The sequence below is a fragment of the Pongo pygmaeus genome, chromosome 11, assembly GCF_028885625.2.
Source record: "Pongo pygmaeus isolate AG05252 chromosome 11, NHGRI_mPonPyg2-v2.0_pri, whole genome shotgun sequence".
NCBI classification, from domain to species: Eukaryota; Metazoa; Chordata; class Mammalia; order Primates; family Hominidae; genus Pongo; species Pongo pygmaeus.
The window spans coordinates 59440246-59461565 of record NC_072384.2 but is presented as its reverse complement, the minus strand read 5'-3'; the positions used below and the strand labels follow the sequence as shown (position 1 = coordinate 59461565).

General features: G+C 36.8%; 1 protein-coding gene across 5 annotated transcripts in view; it reads left to right on the top strand.

Moving 5' to 3' along the window:
- Positions 1–21320, top strand: part of PLA2R1 (phospholipase A2 receptor 1) — a 127502-nt gene that overhangs the window by 105335 nt on the left and 847 nt on the right. For 3 of the 5 annotated variants that reach the window (XM_063647563.1, XM_063647564.1, XM_054477949.2), the window contains 8 exons: positions 168–315; positions 3971–4209; positions 5784–5952; positions 7995–8135; positions 8636–8752; positions 9905–10081; positions 12850–12882; positions 13016–13519. In XM_063647563.1, the coding sequence (XP_063503633.1) occupies positions 168–315; positions 3971–4209; positions 5784–5952; positions 7995–8135; positions 8636–8752; positions 9905–10081; positions 12850–12882; positions 13016–13230 (1239 nt within the window). In that variant the 3' untranslated portion in view covers positions 13231–13519. Of the gene's footprint in view, positions 1–167; positions 316–3970; positions 4210–5783; positions 5953–7994; positions 8136–8635; positions 8753–9904; positions 10082–12849; positions 12883–13015; positions 13520–21320 lie in introns of those variants that run through there. The other 2 variants (XM_054477948.2, XM_054477950.2) reach the window with 2 other exon arrangements.

Genomic DNA, 21320 nt, shown 5'->3' with positions numbered 1-21320 from the left:
TAATTGTTTATTTTGTAGGTTATGAAATGACTTGTGAATAAGTTTATTAAATGCAAATAAAGGAATAATGGTGTCTTAATTTTAAAAATAGTGTTCTTAATAAAAATTTTAATGTTATAATAATGCTATATGTTATCATACTTTTGATAACGTGTATTATTTTAAAGATTCCAAGTCACAATACCACTGACGTTCAGAAACACATTCCTCTCTGTGCCTTGCTCTCAAGTAATCCTAATTTTCATTTCACTGGAAAATGGTATTTTGAAGACTGTGGAAAGGAAGGCTATGGGTTTGTTTGTGAAAAAATGCAAGGTAAGAAATATTTGGTTTTTTCTTCCTTTCATTTCCAAAGTCCATCCTTCTCTTTCATGTTGGTTTTACACAGCTGTGTAGCTAACAGCTTCCCGGCTGACAGCGTCAGGCACTTCTTCTTTGGCTTTACATAAGTTTAGTTATTTCATCTCCTCTACCCTAGGCTTATGCCCTTTAGTGGGATTCTAAGGACTGCCGAGGCCACTTGAGTGATGACCAAATTTATGTATCTATCTTAGTCATATTAAATGGCTTCACTGCTTCATTCTGGGATTATGTATCTGTTCAGATAATTTTTAAAGGTCACTGAGAAAATGTTGGGAAAGAATCAGGGAAATAAACCAACTCATATTTGCTCCTTTTTTGGAACCCTGAAAATGGTCTCTGTGGCTAAATGTGGCATGCAGCAAGCTTCTAGATCTGATGGGCAGAACCCCCAAATGGTTTCTGTGTGAAATGCCAAAGCCACACTATTACAAATAGCCAGCAGGGCCAATGAGTAGTGTGAATGCACTATAACTGACCTTGAGTAGTATAAATAAAAACAACAGCAGCTCATGCTTTTACTGAATGCTGGGTATCCCTGTCCGCACTACCCAAGAAAGCCATAGGTGGTGTCTAGAGCTGTATGGAACTCTGGGCAGCCTAGCATATATATATATATATATATATATATATATATATATATATATATATATGTACATACACTTACTTGGAATAGGAATTTTACTTCTTAATGTGGCATACGTGTTAAGTCTCTAATGTTAACATCAACCCATCCTCAAAAAAGCAGTGCCAGAGAAGCTCCATTTCTGGTTCTCAGTTACCACTTAAACATTATAGTGGTCAGGAACTGAAAAAAAGATACTAGATCTGTAACAGCAAGAGTAATATGGGAACAGCAGAGCCTTGTAGGGAAAGAAATAATATGAACATGCCAGGTACTTACACACTTATGATGTACCTGACCCTGTGCCTTGAGTGCATGCACGGTATGCCATAAAATCCTCAAGACAGTTCTATGAAGTAGCTAAAAGTCTCCCATTTTACAGATGAGGAACTTGAGGCTTAAAAACATAAGTAATCCTTGCTAGGCACAGTGGCTCACGTCAGTAATCCTAGCACTTTGGAGGACAAAGGCGGGTGGATTGACTGAGCTCAGGAGTTCAAGACCAGCCTGAGCAACATGGTGAAACCACGTCTCTACTAAAATACAAAAAATTAGCATGGCGTGGTGGTGGGCACCTGTAGTCCTAGTTACTAGGGAGGCTGAGGCATGAGAATCGCTTGAACCCAGGAGGCGGCGGTTGCAGTGAGCAGAGATCGCACCACTGCACTCCAGCCTCGGCTACAGAGCGAGACTCTGTCTCCAGGAAAACAAAACAAAAATAACACAATCAAGGTGTCTCAGTTAAACACAATGATTCTATTCCACTACCTTGATGTTTATTTATTCTTGGAATGTGCCCTCTGATCACTTTCTCTCTTTGGTATTTTTGGGACTAACAGTGTAGATTTTCCTTTAGAGACAGTACAGAATAGTGGTGATTGAGAGCATAGGCACTGGAGTGCCTACCACACATGGGTTCCCACCCTTCTTTGTAGATAAGCTTCAGTCAAGTTACTTATCTTCTGTGATCATGATTTCTGCATCTGCAAAATGTGGTAATAGCCATCTCACACACTCTATGTATGTATAACACTTAGCATACTTCTAGCTATATTTAACAAACGATAGAGTTTTTTTATTATTTCCAGAAAGTATTGTTCAACTACACTAGTTATTGTAGCCAACAATAAATATTCAAGTTCTGCTCCTCGTCTCTGTTTGTCAGATACATATGTGCTTACATTGGACTTGAGCCCGAAGTCTTTTATCTGCCAAAAAAATTAAGAAACTGAATAAGAAGAGACACAAGGGCAAAGCAAGACTCCCCAGTTTAGAACTTGGTTTCCAATAGATCTTTCTTTTTCAGGGCAATGGGTGGCAAAACCATGCTGCTCAAAATCACTTGTTTTGAAACTTAATGGAATCAATTACGTATGAAGAAATTTATATATGTAAAAATACAGACATATAACTCAGTGGGGAAAAAAAAGTCAAAGTGGTATTTGGGTAACATATACAAAGAATGTCATTCAATGTTATGAATTGTTAGCATTTTAAAATAGCTACATTGATATTATTTTGATTTTGTATGAATAACCATTACACTGGGCATGTAGGCTGGTCACAGACTAATAGCAAAGAATAAACATATGAAAAAAGTATGATCCATCACAATTTATAGAAATTAAAGAGATTCATTTCACTTTGGTTTTTCCATATGTACAGCTGCTATATTGAGGTAATGGTTTCAGTTAAAGGTCAGTTTCCCACTTTGCCATTTTTATTGGTGGGGAGTATGACCGGAGGAGGAGAGTGGAGCAAGAAGCAACATTCATAGGATGCTTTCTGTGTCTCCATACAATAGTGTGTGCCCTGTGTGGATATCTCGTTCAATCCCATCCACACCCCTCCAAGGGAGACCCTCATCATCTCTTGTAGACCATAAATTTGAGGTTTAGAAAGATTAATTTGCCCAAGAGCTCTTAGCCAGTTAGGGCCAGGAATAGGATTAAGTCCCAGCCTCATGACCTATCCACACCTCACATGCTTCTTTCCAACACCAAATGTAGTAAAACCAGTACACAGAAATTCAAGTCACTTTGGATCAGAAGGTACAAAAACTCTTACCTTGTTTTTGTCCTTTAGGCTTTCTAAGCCTTTAGTCTATCCTAGTACATAACATATAGAACATATGTTCCATACATATCCTAACATATGTTCTATACATATCCTAGTACATAACATATGTTCTATATGTTATGTATGTTATGAACATAACATACAGAACAGAAAGGCAAATGCACATATTAGAGAGGAAACACATGTTCATAAACACAGGCTTGGTTTTCACATGATCGTAGCCACTCACGGACACTCAAGCACCAATGCTTGTCAACGTGTGGGAAAACCTTGCCTTTTAATTTATAAACTTTGACTCTGACAGGTGACATATTAATAGTAACTGTTTATAAGAACAGTGTGTATTTCTAAGAATTTATTGACTTTATTTTTTTAAATTCCTTTTAGAATTTATACATGCAAACATTAAGCATAATAGTGACTATCAGTCTCAAAAGTGTAATCGAGTATTTTACCTGCTAATATGCACCTGTAATATTAGGTTCGCAATGCAGTATATGACTATGTAACATGTGCCTCTCTGCTATTAATAAGCATTAAGTTCTGCCACAGCAGTGTGGATTAGGCCAAGTGTAGTTAGTGGAGTGAAACCCACCAAAGAAGATCACCATCAGTTCCACCAAAAAACAGTCAATTTGATAAAGGATGGTCAAAAATGAGAAATCTTCTAGAAATGGTTCAATCTATGTTTATGTTTTTGAAAAACAATTCATTAAATTTCCTGAGTGTTCTCATTTTTTTGCATCACTTACACTTTCAGATAGTGTTCTTGTTTTGAAACAGTCAATTCCAGAAGCAAATGCTCTGATCAACATGGATCATAGTGACAAGGATCTATGCTAAGCTTTGCCTCTTCCTTTGTCATCCAGATGCTGCAAATGACTTTTGTTGCTGTTCTTGTTCTAGATACTTCTGGACACGGTGTAAATACATCTGATATGTATCCAATGCCCAATACCTTAGAATATGGAAACAGAACTTACAAAATAATTAATGCAAATATGACTTGGTATGCAGCAATAAAAACCTGCCTGATGCACGGAACACAGCTGGTCAGCATCACAGACCAGTATCACCAGTCCTTCCTCACTGTTGTCCTCAACCGGCTAGGATATGCCCACTGGATTGGACTGTTCACCACAGATGTAGGTATCCTAACTCCCTTGAGACATCCTTGAATAATTAAGTTTAGCATCTACCTCCTTCATGATCTGGCCACTGAAATTAGCACTGAAATTAGCACTGAAAAAAAAAATCCCAAAAATAATAATAAATATAACACTTAAATAATTGGTTTATGCAATTACTTGACCAACCTTATGAACAGCCTATGACTACAAAATAAGAGTGCACACCTCTTTAGGGTAAACATCCACTTGCCTAATGTCTGGAAATTAATACCATTCAAAGGTTCTCTGAAAATTTCCAAGTACCCCGATACTGCCTTGCATGTGCACTGGAACACATCTGAAACTCAAGCACTGCATTTGGAAATTTGTGGCATTTAATGAATCCCCAAGAAAAAACAAATCATGCTTCTTGTCTAGAAATGTGATTATTAATTAGTTTAGTACCCCTTATAATTAAGCACTTGAGGTTTTATTTTCCTCTAGGGATGTGGTTTAGAGAATACGTTATTTTCATTTTTTTAAATAAAGATATTGTACACTCAAAGTAGTGAAAAGTAAACTAGTCTATCCTGACCCCTAGTTCTACTCTCTAATGTTAGTAATTGTGAACACTTGTGTGCCATCTAGAAATTTTCCATGTATACACATATATATTCATGTAATGGAAGAATATGTACATTGTTTTTCAAGCACAAATGAGATCCTATTCTACATGCTGTCTTTAAACTTGCTTTTTAATTTAATATATCTTTTACAACTTCACATGTCAGCACATAAAAATCTCATGAATTCTTTAGAACGCAGCATGTAAGGATATACGACAACTTATTAAACCATTCTCCTGTGAATAGACATTTGGGTTCTTCTCAGTTTTTCACAGTTATAAACAATGCACAACAAATATCCTTGCGACAGTAGGATAATTTTTTTAGAAGTAAAATTGCTGCGTACACTTAAAATTTTGACAAGTACTACCAAATTGCCCTCCAAGAGTTTGCACCAATTTACATGCCAACAACAGTATGTGATAATGTCTAGTTTTTTCACATCCTTGTCAACACCAGGTATTCTCAAAATTTTAATCCTTGCCAGTGGGAGAGATAAATGAATGATATTTCATGATTGTTTATTGCATCATTTAGTACAGAATGTTTTAACTTTATGTAGTCAATTTTGCTTTATAGCCTCTGGATTTTCTATGACTTAGAAAGGTTTTCCCCACACCAACAGTACAAAAAAATTTAACCAGGTTTTCTTTAACATGTTTATGTTTTCAATTTTATGTTTAAATCTTTGATCAATCTGAAATGTATTTCACTGTAAAAGACAAGGTACTGGTCCAATTTCACGCCGATTGCTCACTAGAAAATCATTGTGACAGGGAGCCAAGAATTCCTAAAAATCAAAAAAGATCTCATTGGTGGCAGATATTCCTGTTTGTCAAACTGTATTCACAGATGTCCTAGCCCCTCTTTAAAAAGGTGTGCAGAAATAGCAATCGATGTAGGAATTGTAGTATGCTCAGATAACATTGGGTGATGCTGCCAGCACTCGCGGCAAGGAAATGATGGCTCAGTTTTCCTCCACAGAATGGTCTTAATTTTGACTGGTCTGATGGCACCAAATCTTCTTTCACTTTTTGGAAAGACGAGGAGTCCTCCCTCCTTGGTGACTGCGTTTTTGCTGACACCAACGGACTCTGGCATAGCACAGCCTGCGAGTCATTTCTGCAAGGTGCCATTTGTCATGTGCCCCCTGGTAGGTACAATTCTATTCAACTCAAAAATATACCCTATGTAACTACTGTATAAAAGACACTGTGCTAAGCAAAGGATATGAGGATGAGTATAGTAAGAAATCTCTGTCTTCAAGAAGCATCTGGTCTGGTTGGTGATGTAAAGAAAAACAGAACTACAAAATGATATAAGAGAGGTAGCAAATGTTATGGGGGTTATCAAGAAAAAGAATGCATTGTATTCATCTGGAGAAAGGTAGAAAGGCTTCTTGAAGGACATGGCAGTGCAGATGGGCCTTGATAAATGGGTGGGTGTAGATGGGTAATCATGGGACATGGAAAGGCATTCTGAGGAGAAAAGCTGGATGAAAATGGGGAAGGAAGACAGGACGAGGCTTATGTAAGACAAAGCCGATGTTGGGATTTGCCTGAATGCAGGTTAGGCATAAGGGAGGGGTGGGAAATTAGATGAGAAACATGGGCTTCAAGCGTGTGTGGAGGACTTTGAGGATTCATGTTTAAATCAAAGACTGATAGGATTCCAGAGCTACAATAATGATGATGGTGATATTGTTTGGATATTTACTAGATATCTGGCTCTGCACTTTACATAATATCTCATTTACACTTAAAGTTCACCTGGCCTAACCCCTTTATTAAAAATGAAATGTAAACTCAGAGCATTAAATAGTTTCGTAAGTGTCTCACAGCTGTCCATCACCAGTACTAAGAGTAGAAATCAAGTTTCCTGCATAGAATTCACTAACACAAGCTGGCCTCCTTTTAAATCTCTCATTTAGTAAAAGTGCATGTATTTACTTACATTCTGGGTACTGTATCAAATAACATACAAATTATATATCTTTAGATCAAAACAATTCAGGATTAAATGTAAATGATAGCCACATATATCTTGGAAAAGCTAATTCTGCTTCTAAAACACCATAAAAGCTGTCCTTCCCTTTTTTCCTTTTTTTTTTTTTGTTAGCACTTGCCTTTTCTTGGCATCTTGTCCTTTCAATAACAATGCATTTATTGAATGCTTAAGAAGTGTCAGGCTCTAACTCATTGAAACTTCTCAACTTGTAAGGAAGGTGGCTGTGTGGCTCACACCAGTAATCCCAGCACTTTGGGAGGCAGAAGCAGGAGGACCTCTTCAGGTCAGGAGTTTGAGACCAGCTTGGTTAACACAGTGAGACTCTTTAAAAAAAATTCAATTATCTGGGTTTGGTGGTACGTGCCTGTAGTCCTAGCTACTTGGGAGGCTGAGGCTGAGGCTGGAGGATCACTTGAGCCCAGGAGTTTGAGGCTGCTGTGAGCTGTGATTGTGCCACTGCACTTCAGCCTAGGTGACAGAGTGAGACTTTGTCTCTTAAAAAGTTTTTTGTAATTAAAAAAAATATTTTTAAAGGTTTTGTTGTTAGCTCTCTTTTATAGATAAAGAAACCAAGTGCAAGGTAACATGCCCATGGCCATGCAGCTAGTAAGTGGTGGAGCCGGGATCTCAGCATGGATGTGTCTAACTCTCATGCTTGCTCTCTGAAATAAAGTCCCCCTGGAGTTCCCTTATTTATTTTATGTTATGCTATGTTATGATACTTTATTGAATGTATTATTTTCTTTCACAGATTTATTAGTGGGTAAGTACTTTTCAAATCTGTGATACACAGCACTGCATGAAATGCATACATTTGGAAATCTCTTTTGCCAGCGTCAGTCAGCTGCCACTCTCTCTGGGAGTCATAGCCCCTGCTTGTTCCAACCTTTAGGATGCTAATTGTAAACATGAAAGAGCCACCCTCACCCAGGCAGCACCCAAACTAAGCCCACAAAGCTGTGCCTTAACATATCTTGTTATGTTTAGGTAAAGATTCTTTCTGTCAGAAATGCTATAAACTGGTCCTAGTTTTATAATCATTTACATGAAACTCAATCTTTTAGAGTATTACCATGAAAATCTTGTTACATATATTTATCTTGGTCTTTTATAGAATGTAATGTAATATTTATCTCAATAAATAAACCCAGTCACCACCCTGAAATCATAACTGGTTTTTCTTCACAGAAACAAGACAATCTGAACACCCAGAGTTGTGCTCAGAAACATCAATTCCCTGGATAAAATTTAAAAGTAATTGCTACAGTTTTTCTACAGTCCTAGACAGGATGAGTTTTGAGGCTGCTCATGAATTTTGCAAAAAGGAAGGTAATTGTTTTTGTGATGGTAAAAATGCTTTCATGTGCTCCTTCTTGCCATTTCAGCAAACAATGTGGATTTCTTCATTCATCCCATTATTTAGTGACTTTAGGAGCAACAAAAACTAAACTATTGAAAAAATAAATACTATTGAAATTGCTTGTTTGGAGGACAGCTACTATATGAAACAATGTGCAGTGTAGAATTTGGAAACCTCAGATGATGTCTCAGCATGCTGCACTTTCCGAAAAAAAGTTCCTTTTGCATGCATTTGCATTACGAATTTTGAATGTTCCCTAAAATTAATATTCTATGACTTAACTTCTGAAGTGCAAGCTTGTATCTTTTAAAAAATGTGGTTTTACTTTTTTAATTTAAAGTCTCTTCTTTACAATGGAAATTTTCCCTTTTCAAAACCTGAGCTTTACAATTAATGGTATAGGAAACATTTTTTAAAGTATATTTATGTGTAAACACAAATATTCCTTTGCTACTTGTCTCTCTTATAGGTTCTAATCTTTTAACAATCAAGGATGAGGCTGAAAATGCATTTCTCCTAGAAGAGCTGTTTGCTTTTGGTTCTTCTGTCCAGATGGTTTGGTTGAATGCTCAATTTGATGGTAACAGTAAGTGATTTGGGTAGAGGAGAGGACATAAATAAATACATGGTTGTTAAAGCTGATGATAATGGCATCTGTGAGCCAGAAAACTCTCCTTGGATACGTTTTCTGAGAAAAAATAGCATGAAGCCTAAAGCCATTTCTTCCAAAAACAACATTGCAACCCTTTTCTTTACGCTTTTGTCTTTTAAAATAATCCCAGAACACCAAAAATAAAAACAAACAAACAATAACATGTTTATCTTTATCCTTAGCAGGAAGATGCTTGGCTGGAACTTTGTGTTCACAGACTTAGTCATTGCATAAAACCATATTTACTGGAAAATATCCCAGGTTTCTAAATGTTATAAAAGCACAATAGAGTTATGGAAATGTTTCCATGATGAACTATGCTGTTAGGATTCTTATTTGCTACTCATAAAAACCAGAGTTTGTAATAAAATGGAAGCATGGTATTCTTTTCTTTATGTAATTGATGGTTATTGAAAGGTACTTGTGAAGAAAATTATTTTAATTGGTATGGAGAGCTTGTTACAGTGGTGTACCAAGGTTGGGGGTGAGCCTACCCTTTCGAGGAGGAGTATTTTAATCACCAACATTGTTTAGAATTTCAAGCAGATGGTGATAATAAAAAGCAGACCAACTTTTAGTTAGCTGTATTGTTAGTTTTAAATTGTTTTCAGACAATACACTATGGCCCACACATGGGATGGACTCTCCTACCGCCCCTACCGCCTTGGTACATGGCTGGCTATTAAAGAAATTCACTGTAAAATCTTTTTAGAAAGCGAGCCATTTTGTAATGATGAAGATGTTAGGACTTCAAAGGATTTTTCTTTACTCTACTAGTTTTGTTTATCAAATGATTTCTTTAAATCGATTATATATATATATATGGAATATTTCAAAATTCAAACTGTCACATTAAGAAACATGATAACCTAAATGACCTAAATGAGAACACTGTACCTAAAATAAAGAGGCAACTTTATTAATGCCTACCTTTTGATGTTGAGTACATCACTATATTTACTGAGTTGAATGTATTAGTTCAAGAGTCTCATTAAATTCAGGGGCTGCTTTTTATGGTTAATTCCAGTCTTAGTATGTTTGATAACCATGCACATAATTCATAATGAGTCAGCAATTTTCTCACAGATGAAACCATAAAGTGGTTTGATGGAACTCCCACAGACCAGTCAAACTGGGGCATTCGGAAGCCAGACACAGACTACTTCAAGCCCCATCATTGTGTTGCCCTGAGGATCCCTGAAGGATTATGGCAGCTATCCCTGTGTCAAGAAAAAAAAGGCTTTATATGTAAAATGGAGGCAGGTAGGTAAAGTCAGAGAGTAATTCTTCATTTTGATTCTACCTTAACTAATGTTGACTGACTTCTTTAGCATTTAAAGGTTTTAAAATCCAAGTTGAGAGAGTATTCAGATAGATTCTGACATTATTGTTGTGTTCTGCACCAAAAAAGTCAGAGAATAGTTCAGCTCCTTCTTTCTCTGATATGAGAAAAAAAATCATTATAAGTCAACTCAAAGACTATGATTTTTCTTGTGTCACCCTGGTTGATCACCTAATGGGCCAAAAAGCATTTTCCCTCAAGCAAATAGAACTAGGAATGTAAACCAGCAACCTTCATTCTGGTGACTGCTACTCGGAATTTTTAAGGTTTATGTTTGGCCTCAGGAAATATAATCTAGGCTTATGTATATTTGCCATAGACAAGAAGATGTGATTCTCTGTTGCAAGCATAATATGTCATAAAAGTCACATTTTAACTTAATCATGAGCAACATACTTAGTGTTTAGTAATTTAAAAAAAACAATAATTTTAGAAATCTAAGCTAGAAAATTCTAGTCACTGATGGTGGGAAAATGTCTATAATAATTACAGCAATTTCTAGATGTCAGTATTATAAAGGAGGGATTGCTGTGGCCTGGACTGCTAGAGAAGGCTTCAGACATGAGGTTTTAGGATCCCAGAGGATGAAGAGAATTATAGAAGCTGGAACAGAAGAGGAAAAGGCCCAGCCTGATTGAAGGCAGCAACTAAGAATGTGTTTCAATTAGAGCAAAGGGCTCACGTTAGAGGGTGATGGGAATAAAATTGGATGGTAATGTAGGATCCTTTCACAGAGAGTGCCAGGCTAAAGAGCTGAACTTTGTGGTGGAAGAGACAGACCCCCTATGTGCTCTGTAGACACCTGTGATGAAGTAGAACTCATGAGGATATGAAGAGAAACATTTGTAATTTGAGTGATTAAACTAGGAACGAAAGAGGAGGGGAGAAATAGGAAGAGAGAATCACTGGCCTTGGTGACTGATTTGAGCTGGTAATTAAGAAGAAAACACTGCAGGTGTGGGCACCAATGTTTGAAACCCCCACAGTGTGAGTCTCAACTCTGTGTGAGAGAGAAAAAAAAAGAAAAACATGGCTAAGCCTGATAAATAATGTGCCCAAGTTATCACTAGCTTTTAAATATCAAGAACAAATCAGAAACACCTCATGTCTTACAGGACTTTAAAGTTTCCTATAATGCAGATGACACCTCTTTCATCCTTTGCAGCAGCTTTCCAAGGTAGTGGAGCAATTTAAATATCCCCATTTTACAGACGGGAAAAGTACCTGTGCAAACTGAGGCTACATCAAGGACTACAGAGAAAACTCTAAGTTTTCTAAGTGCTCCTTCCATGCCGCCCACTGCTTCTATCCTGAGAACAAACACTCTTAACAGTCTTTCTTAAAGATGTATCTTTATATTTAAAGTGATGTTTATCCCAAGTACACTATACAAATTATATGACTATATTCAATTATCACTTGTATTCTGAAAATTTGTGCATCTGATATGCATCAATTTAAAAGAAGTGTCTTCATAAAAACACAATAATACATATTTTCGACAGTTTAATGCAACGTTAAATGGCATTGTTTTTATATTAAAAGAACAAGTCTGGGCTGGGTGTGGTGGCTCACGCCTGTAATCCCAGCACTTTGGGAGGCAGAGGCAGGTGGATCACTTGAGGTCAGGAGTTCGAGACCAGCCTGGCCAACAAGGCAAAACTCCATCTCTACTAAAAATACAAAAATTAGCCAGGTGTAGTGGTGCACACCCGTAATCCCAGATACTAAGGAGGCTGAGGCAAGAGAATTGCTTGAACCCAGGGCAGAGGTTGCAGTGAGCCAAGATCACGCCATTGTACTCTGGCCCGGGCAACAGAGTGAGACTTCATCTCAAAAAAAAAAAAAAAAAGAACAAGTCTGTTTTTTAAAAGTATGGTTTTGCTATTAGTAACAGTGTTGTGATTTTTTTCATGTCTATCAGAGTGAATGAGCATCAGTAGGACATCAAGGCAGTTCTTTTACTCACAAATCCATTTCTTCATCTTCCTCTGGTTCATTCTCTATATCTTTCTCTGGATCTTTACCTAGATCAAAAATAGAAGAGTTCACATTTTGATATAACATCTACTTAAAAGATGTGTTTTTACAGTAGAAAGTTTTAAAACAGAAACTCTCTAACTTTTTGGATGGAGAAGCTGTTGCTCATTCCCCAAGACCCATGAGATCACAAAGGTGAGAAGATGCTGATTTAAAAATCCTTACAAAGAGGCAGGCAGATTATCATTGCTGGACAAACTCCATATAAGATCCCAAGAAAACTGTGAGTTCCTTGTATGCAGGGTTTATATTTTACTCTATATTTATTGCAGCACAGTGCTGGGACTGAATGGAAACTTCTTGGCTTAAAAAAAACAAGCAGGGTGTGTGTTTGTGAGCACTAATAACGATGATTACAATAAATCAAAGGTCAGCAAACTTTTTTTGTAAAAGGCCAGCTAGTAAACATTTTAGGCTTTGGGAGCCATATGGTCTCTGTCACATGCCATTGTAGCACGAAAGCAGCTGTAACGATACATCAATGAATGAGTGTGGCTAAGATCCAGTAAAACATTTTTTATAAAAACAGGATCATGGGCCATAGTTTGCTGATCTCTGAGTAAGTAATGACATATTTTTGCTGAATTAAAAGAAATTTTTAATTTTTGTATTTGATTTTTAATCATTTAATTTTTGTATTTGATTTCAGATATTCGCACTGCAGAGGAGCTGCCAGAAAAAGGTACGTTTGAAACCATACAGAACATTTTGATTTTTCTTAGAAATAATAAGATAGAAAGCAACTGTATGACAGTATCTATATTACTTCATCGCCACTGAAGTTTTTCTTTTTTTAAAAAAAAATCTTCTTTCAGGACCAAGTCACAGCATCATTCCTCTTGCGGTAGTATTGACACTGATAGTCATTGTGGCCATTTGCACACTTTCCTTCTGCATATACAAGCATAATGGTGGTTTCTTCAGGAGACTTGCAGGGTTTCGGAATCCTTACTATCCTGCAACCAACTTTAGTACAGTACATTTAGAAGAAAATATTCTCATTTCTGATCTTGAAAAGAGTGACCAATAATAATGAGGTCAGAGAATGCCACAGCCACCAGGGTAAGTAAAGAAGACTAAACAGGAGTCTCATCTGTCTTTCCCTTTACAGCCCAGATGCCATTAGAATGTGAATTGGGTCACTATTTTAATTATTCTCGACGTGATTACTGGTTTTGAATTTTAACCAAATCAGATGGGTTTTAATTTATTCATTTCCCTAAACTGTGATCCATTCTTAAAAGGGGTAAATGATGCATTGGTTATTTTTCAGAAAGACAAGAACTATTAAAAGAAACTCCCTATTGAAAACTCTGAAATCAATGTGAATAATAGTTTTTGCATTAATGTATCTCTACTAAAATTTGGGGGAATTTTAAAACTAATCTGGTATCTATTCAGACATTTACCTGCACTCATACCATTAAGAAAGACAGAAAGAAGCAAAAAAAAAAAAAAAAATTAATCTTGTATGAGAGGAAAAGGAAAGGGCTTCTGAGAGGATTCTTAGTTGTTTCTTTTGAATTCACTTTTAATAGCAGGATTTGGAAAATACTAATTTCTGTGCTTAAGGGTCACATGTTCTGGGCTCTCAACTGATATTTAAGGTGACATTCATTTTTATTAGGTCTAACATCTCAAGCTAAAGGAGAAAGAAAAATACCTTCTTTTAAATGGCAAAGACCTTCATTAGCAGCACACTTTTATAAACAACCATATAGTTAAAATGTGGCCTTAAACTTTCAATTACTAAATGATGATTAAGTTGGATATTGTAAAATGTCTTATAGATAAGCTTAAAGTAATATATTGAAACTTTAACAGTTGTACTGTTAAAACTCATGGACTTTCTGAAAAACTAAAGATATAAAATAATATGTAACACTCTTAACAACTGGAAGATACAAAATGTAACTTGGATTTAAAGGAGAAGAGCTAAAGATCTGAATTATAGTCTCATTAGAACCAGACAGACGTTGAGAAGTACTAAATAAATTAGTAATCTAGATATCTTTATTATGTAAATGAGTTTAGGTGTTCTATTTAATAAACTGTTTTCTGGTAATGATCTCCTTTTATATTAGTCTAGTTAGTATAGATGGTAAATAATGATTATGATACTGTCTGTAAATAAAAAATTACAGATTTTATTTTCCTTTATTAGTTCCTTATAAAGAAAACAGCTTCATAAACAATATCTAAAAATTTACTCATTACATAACTGTTTATTGAATTTTATCAATAAAAAAGTGTGTTGGGCATGGTGGCATGCATCTGTAGTCCCAGCTACTTAGGAGGCTGAGGGAAGAGGATCAACTGAGCCCAGAAGTTGAAGGCTGCAGTGAGCTATGGTTGTGCCACTGCACTCCAGCCTGGGCAACTGAATGAGACCCCAACTCAAAAAAAGTGCTGTTCTAGAAACAGAGGTACTAAGGTGAGCAACTTGGGGTAAGGGCTATCTTTTCATGGCACTTATTTTCTAATGAGGGAAAACTGACAGTAACTCAGTAAAGAAATGCATATGTATAAAATAGCAAGTGGTTATGAAAATGAAGTAAGGTTCCATGATAGAGAGAAACTGGGGGACTCTCAGGGCCTCCCTGAGAGTGTGCATTTTAATTATTACAACCAACTGCCTCAAAACCAGTGGCCACTAGTCACAAGGGGGAGCTCTGAGAGAAAGTATGAATGAATTTCTAAGAGGCAAACCATCATCATTAGAAATACAATTTGAAGAGCATACCACCAAGAATGGAATCCTCGTGGCCTGCAACAGTTAATCCAGCTTCCAAAAGCAGCTCTTTGCTACTATTATAATAATTTACACACTGGGACAGTCTACCTCCATAATTTTTTTAAGTATTGGGACTTCATTTTTTAAAAGATATTATATTATGTGGCAGTTGCATATTTATGACTCAAAAGAATAATTGGCGTGAACTCACCAGATGGTATAAAAGCCCAATTTAACAATCTTTTGAGTGGAATTAAAGTTCTGTTCTTTTCAATGGACTTGGTAAAAACTGCTAATCAACCAGCCTTCCAGTCAAGGTATATAGTCACACATAATAATTTGACAAAATACACCATTAGGAAAGTGATTTTGCAGAAAGAAGCTGTATTGCTTGTCAATGTTCCATACTTTGATGTTTAGTATTGAACAACATCTCCAGAGAATCTGGACCCATGGACAGATCACACACTTCCTGCCATTACTGAATTTGCAGAAATAGTACTGAAGTATTCTGCTACATTTTTATATTTGCATTTTTTTGAAACTTTTTTTCACTTTTTTTTTTTTTTTTTTTTTGAGATGGAGTCTCGCTCTGTTGCCAGGCAGGAGTACAGTGGCGTGATCTCAGCTCACTGCAACCTTCGACTGCCTGGTTCGAGCAAGTTTCCTGCCTCAGCCTTCCTAGTAGCTATGATTACAGGCACGTGCCACCACGCCCAGCTAATTTTTGTATTTTTAGTAGAGACAGGGTTTCACCATGTTGGCCAGGATGGTCTCGATCTCCTGACCTCGTGATTCACCCGCCCCAGCCTCCCAAAGTGCTAAGATTACAGGCATGAGCCACCGCACCTGACCTCATCTGTATTTTTAATGTGAACTAGATTTTATAGCTATAAGTCTAAAAGAAAAAAAAAGTAGCAAGTAATGGGTATATTATACACTATTTGAGTGATGGTTACACCAGACTTTACCACTACATACTGTATTTATGTAACAAAATACACTTGTACTTCTTATATTTATGCCAAAAAAGCGGTAGGATCACAAATTCACACATAGTTAACGGGCCCCTCCAACAGTCAATTATTTTCTATGACTAACCTGAGGATCTTTATAGACTCTGAGTAATGGAAATGCTTGCGTTTTTCCATTTAACAATATCTTGGGCTCTTACAGTTACAACAGTTTTCTTTCGGGTTAAATATTTCTTCTCTTGAAGGGTCCACTCCTTATTAAAGATAAGATTAAACTGAATGTTTACTTAAACATTCAGTCTTTTGGAGTTTCTTTACTCTTTTCAAAATGGTGGTTGGATATATAAGAACTTGCTGAGTCCTGGTAGTGTTGAGGGGAGAAGGTGATAACTTACTGTGGATGTATGTTAGCTGGTGTCCACTGAGAATAGCTGTCTAGCCTCACTCCTGGGAATTCTGCTGGCATCTGCTGTGAAGTCTGCAGTTGCTTTAATCTGTAGTCTGTTCTCTTTGATTCGGCCTCATTCTGTCTGTCCCTGGTGCTGTCTTATCTATTGAGAACTGGCTGTGTCTCCTGTTGAATTCCCTATCCGGACACTGCAGTTCTTGGCTACAAGGCAGTCACTTCACCCCTGCACTGGTGAGATCCCATTAGCTACCATTAGCTACTGTTTTCGTCCAGAAAGGCGAAATGCCATAGCAAACAATCCCACAGTCTTGGTGGATTAACACAGCAAAGGTTTATTTCTCACCCATACCTGCATGGGCTGGCAAGAGGACTTTGCTCTGTTCAGTCATTCATGGGTCCATGCTCCTCCTATGTAGCCAGCCCTCTGTCTCCTAAGGCCTGGAGTCCTCCATGGGCCTCCAATCTGTGGCTGACAGAGGATATTAACTTGAGACCCATCTTTGATTCATTATGAAGCTTCCGCAGGCTGTTGAAATACATCCTCTAAGTCAACAGTCTTCAAACTGGGGACACATGCCTAAGGAATACAGGAGCATGGATATTTAAGAAACTTAATTTCCAGATCTTCATATATATTTTTTCTTAAAACTGATTTGCCTGAGAGCACTCTTGGTTCTTCTTTCCCACCTCTCTTTACACAAATGCCTTTCTCTACCTTTAAAAAGAAAAAGAAAAAGAAATGGCTTTCATTTCAGATCTTACTATGGGAAAATCCTCCATGGCTCCAAAGAAAAATATTCAAAGTATTGATGTCAGTGAAGCTTCTTTTAATAAAGAATTCATAAACTCATTCTGTATATCCTCACGTCTTTCTCTGTGTTAGGAAATTTTTCTGTTAAAGTTGAAGTGATGACTTAGAAATGAGTTATTTTGCCCCATGTTCATATTCTGAATTTATATGTATTATACAGTGGAACAGCTGGAGTGCTAACTACTTTCATCTGAAAATTTATCTCATCTATTCCCTGACTATTGTCAGAGAACAAGCTATAGAAAAAGTCTGGTGAAAGCAAAGTGAAGCATGTGTTGCCAAGAACCTAACATCTTATGTTATCCAGAAGAAAGTCCCAAGGCTTGATTTATCTTAGATTTCTATGTGAGTTGTGAGGATGAGTATTAACAAGCTTATTTGAACTGAAAAATGAATTCAGACCTTTTCTGAACTTTTTTTTATTTGGCTCATTGGTTTGACAACAAGGATTGACTTTACCCATTAAGTTTTATGATGAACATTTTGTATTAATTGAATGAACTAAATCTGCTGCTCTTGTGTTCTGATTAAAGCTTGTAATAGGATAAAGGCATTTTAATAGAAAAATAGTATTGACCGAACTATAATGAAGTGATATTTTACTTTTCCCAGCCTTCATTTGTATATCAGGTAAAGCAAGGTGGCTGTAAGTGAAAAAGTAACAGGCATAATGAACAGTTATTTGAAGAGTCTTAGTAAAGCCTTTTAATTTTACTTGTAGGAAATTGACATGAATTATTCTAATGACTGGGTAACAAATCATTTTGCAAGTAGGGTGTTTCCAGTTCTATGCTTTAAGAAAAACTGAAGGAGAACATAATCAAGCAGTTGGTTGACATAGAAAATAATTTTTAATGTCGAATCACTGATTTTTTTTGGCACCTATGAGAAAGGAATTCAAATAATAGAGGGATATTGTTATAACAAACCTCCTTTTATTCCCATCTACTTATTTATATGAACAAAGTTTCTATGTTAGGATAAGTTAGGGTATGCTGTGGAAACAAACCCTGTAATACTAGTGGTTAAAAACAAAACTCAGAAGTTAATTTATTGATCATGCAAAGCCTGCTATGGTCAGGACACTTGCCTCCAAGCAATAACTCACAGATCCAGGCTGTGTCCTACCTCCAGAACTTGGGGCTTCCAGTGCTGCTATGGCACTACAGAACTGTTAAGTTACCAGGTTTAGGAAGAAACACGTGGCTCTTCCACTCACGTGTCATTGGCTGGAACTAGTCACATGACCTAACCTAACTGAAAGGAAGTCCATGAAGTCTTCTGCTTTGTGTGCTCAGGAAAGAGAGGATGAGGGACCACAGATAAGCACCAGCAATTTCTACCAGAGTTTCTCAGCACGTATAGCTGCAAAAAAAGAAAAGAGAGAATAGAATTGATGCTGAACCTTGATTTATACTAGCAGTTTTTAATACTAATTAATTTTTATCTATGATATATCCATTTCCTTAAGAGATCCATTTGCTATCATTTTAGTTTGACATATACTATCTTATTTTAATCTTTGTAACATATTTATTTTGTTCTGATCAATTGTATACTAACAATAATTGAAATGACAACTCAATATAGGAGGAAATGTGTAATACTTAGAGCCTATGTTCACAGGGACTTATTAAAAAATAATTTTAGGCCGGGCGCGGTGGCTCACGCCTGTAATCCCAGCACTTTGGGAGGCCGAGGCGGGTGGATCACGAGATCAGGAGATCGAGACCATCCTGGCTAACAAGGTGAAACCCTGTCTCCACTAAAAATACAAAAAAAAATTAGCCGTGTGTTGTGGCGGGCGCCTGTATTCCCAGCTACTCGGGAGGCTGAGGCAGGAGAATGGCGTGAACCCGGAAGTTGGAGCTTACAGTGAGCCAAGATGGCGCCACTGCACTCCAGCCTGGGTGACAGAGCGAGACTCTGTCTCAAAAAAAATAAATAAAATAAAAAAATAATTTATATACATATTTTTACTGCAGGAAAATATGACAAGGTAGTGAATAAAATATTTCACAAATTAAAGTATATTTCATTAGGATAAAATTCTGTGGGGGAGTTGGAATGGAAATACAAGATTGAAAGAAAGTAGTACCTCTGACTGGTGAAGAGGTTATTTGTGTGTATTTCTATTTTTAAATAGATTATGATAGAATTCAAATTGTTGTAGTATCTCCAGTCAAAGGAACTTGGGCTTCTTGAGAAAGTGGTGGATTGCAGGTCTAAGGCAGGAAAGTACAAGATGAAACTGGAATATCTTGTGATGGCAGAAAATAAGGAGGTGCTCACAAAAAGGTGGCACATGTCCGAAGGGTACAGGAACCAACCTGAAGGAGCTCTCCAGTGGAAATGTTGGAACAATTTGAGCAAAAAATAAAAAATTATAATATTGGATTATAACCCACACAATAAATATCTGTGTGTCCATACTGATGTAAACAATTGAATGAGTGAATGAATGAATGAAAAGAAGAAACAGTTCTTCTCCCCAGTAAATTCCAATTGATAAATGTAGAAGAAATGGGAGAAACAAAAATCACTATCAGGAAAACACAACAGTAATAATTGTTGGCAAGACCTACTAGTTGGTGCAAAAGTTAGTGGGTGAATGTTTGAGGAAAAACAGAATATTTGCATAACCTTAGAGTATTTCCCCCAAAATAATCACTAATTACAAAGGGAAAGTAATAACTTTACAGTAGAGAAACTTCTTTAATCAAGGGATCAAGGTTAACAGAAGCAGTAATAAGCCACATCAGCATCATGTACCCCCTGGTATGGCACTGAGAAGGCCACATGACTTCTTTGGTATCCTACCCAAAATGCATTATCTCAATCATGAAAAAACATTAGACAAATGCAAGTTGAGGGACATTCCACAAGATAAATGATCACTTCAAAAGTGTCCAGGTCATGAAAGATAAGGAAAAATTGAGGAAATGTCCAGGATTGGAGGACACTAAAGAGACATGACAACTACATGCAAGTTTAAATCCTCAAATGGATCATGGAACAGAAAATGGTCATTATGGGAAAATGGGAAAGTAAAATAAAGTCTGTGGTTTAATGAATAGTATTGTACCAGTATTAGTTTCTTTGTTTTGATGATTATACCATGGTTTTATGAGATGTACCGTTAGAAGAAGCTGAAGGAGGCTGTACAGGAACTCTCTGGACTAAGTTGGCAATTTTTCTGTAAACCTAAAATCATTTCAATATAAAAAGTAAACATTTTGCTACGATATTAGACACCACTGGATATATTAAAAGGGTGGTAAGGCACTTTTATTTTTACATGTCATTACTTATAATATTCTGAAAATTGCAGCCTAATTATAAAAAATTTTGGCTGTCAACTTAGAAATTTGTGAAGCAATATGCCTTCTTTCACAATTCTTTTATCAATTTTGTATGCTAGCCAAAAAGTTTGAGGACCACTGCTGTATGACATTTTTTCTCTCCTGTCTCAGATGAGAAGCAGGGCAAAACCCTGTGTGTCTCCAACTTACCTAACACACAATCCGCTGTAGGATTAGGACCCACACACGTCTTGGTGCAGGCCATGCTGACTTCCATCTGCTCCCTTTTCTCTGCATTCTTCTTTTGTGTCACTTCCCTGTCTTGTCAGTACTTCTAACTCATACTCCTGCTATCCCCTACAACCTCATGCCTTAGTATTGATAGGGTACGGCAGGGAAAAACTCACTTAGTTTCCATTTTGTTCTTGGAGAAGAAAAATTTGTAGACATTTCCAAAATGGCATGTACATCATAATTCTTATTGCCAACATTTGTAAGAAACTTTGACTGTAGTGATTATCAAGATACATGCTTGGAATATTTATTCCCTCTTTCCCCACCTTTCGAAATAAGGATTTAGAGCAGGAGTTGGCAGGGCCAAATCCATCCTGCAGCCTATTTTGGAAATAAAGTTATTGGGACGCTGCCATCCCCATTCACTCACATACTGTGCATGACTGCTTTCATGCTTCCATGACAGAGCTGAGTGGTTGCAACAGAGACCGAACGGCCTGCAAAGCCTAAAATATTTACTTTCTGGACCTTTACAGGAAGTTTGCCAACCCCTGATTTAGAAAGTGAAAACCTAAATGGGGAAGTCTTACATACTTTAACGTATCTTAGCAAGCACTGTTATGTTAATGTATATGGACAGCACTTAAAATATATCA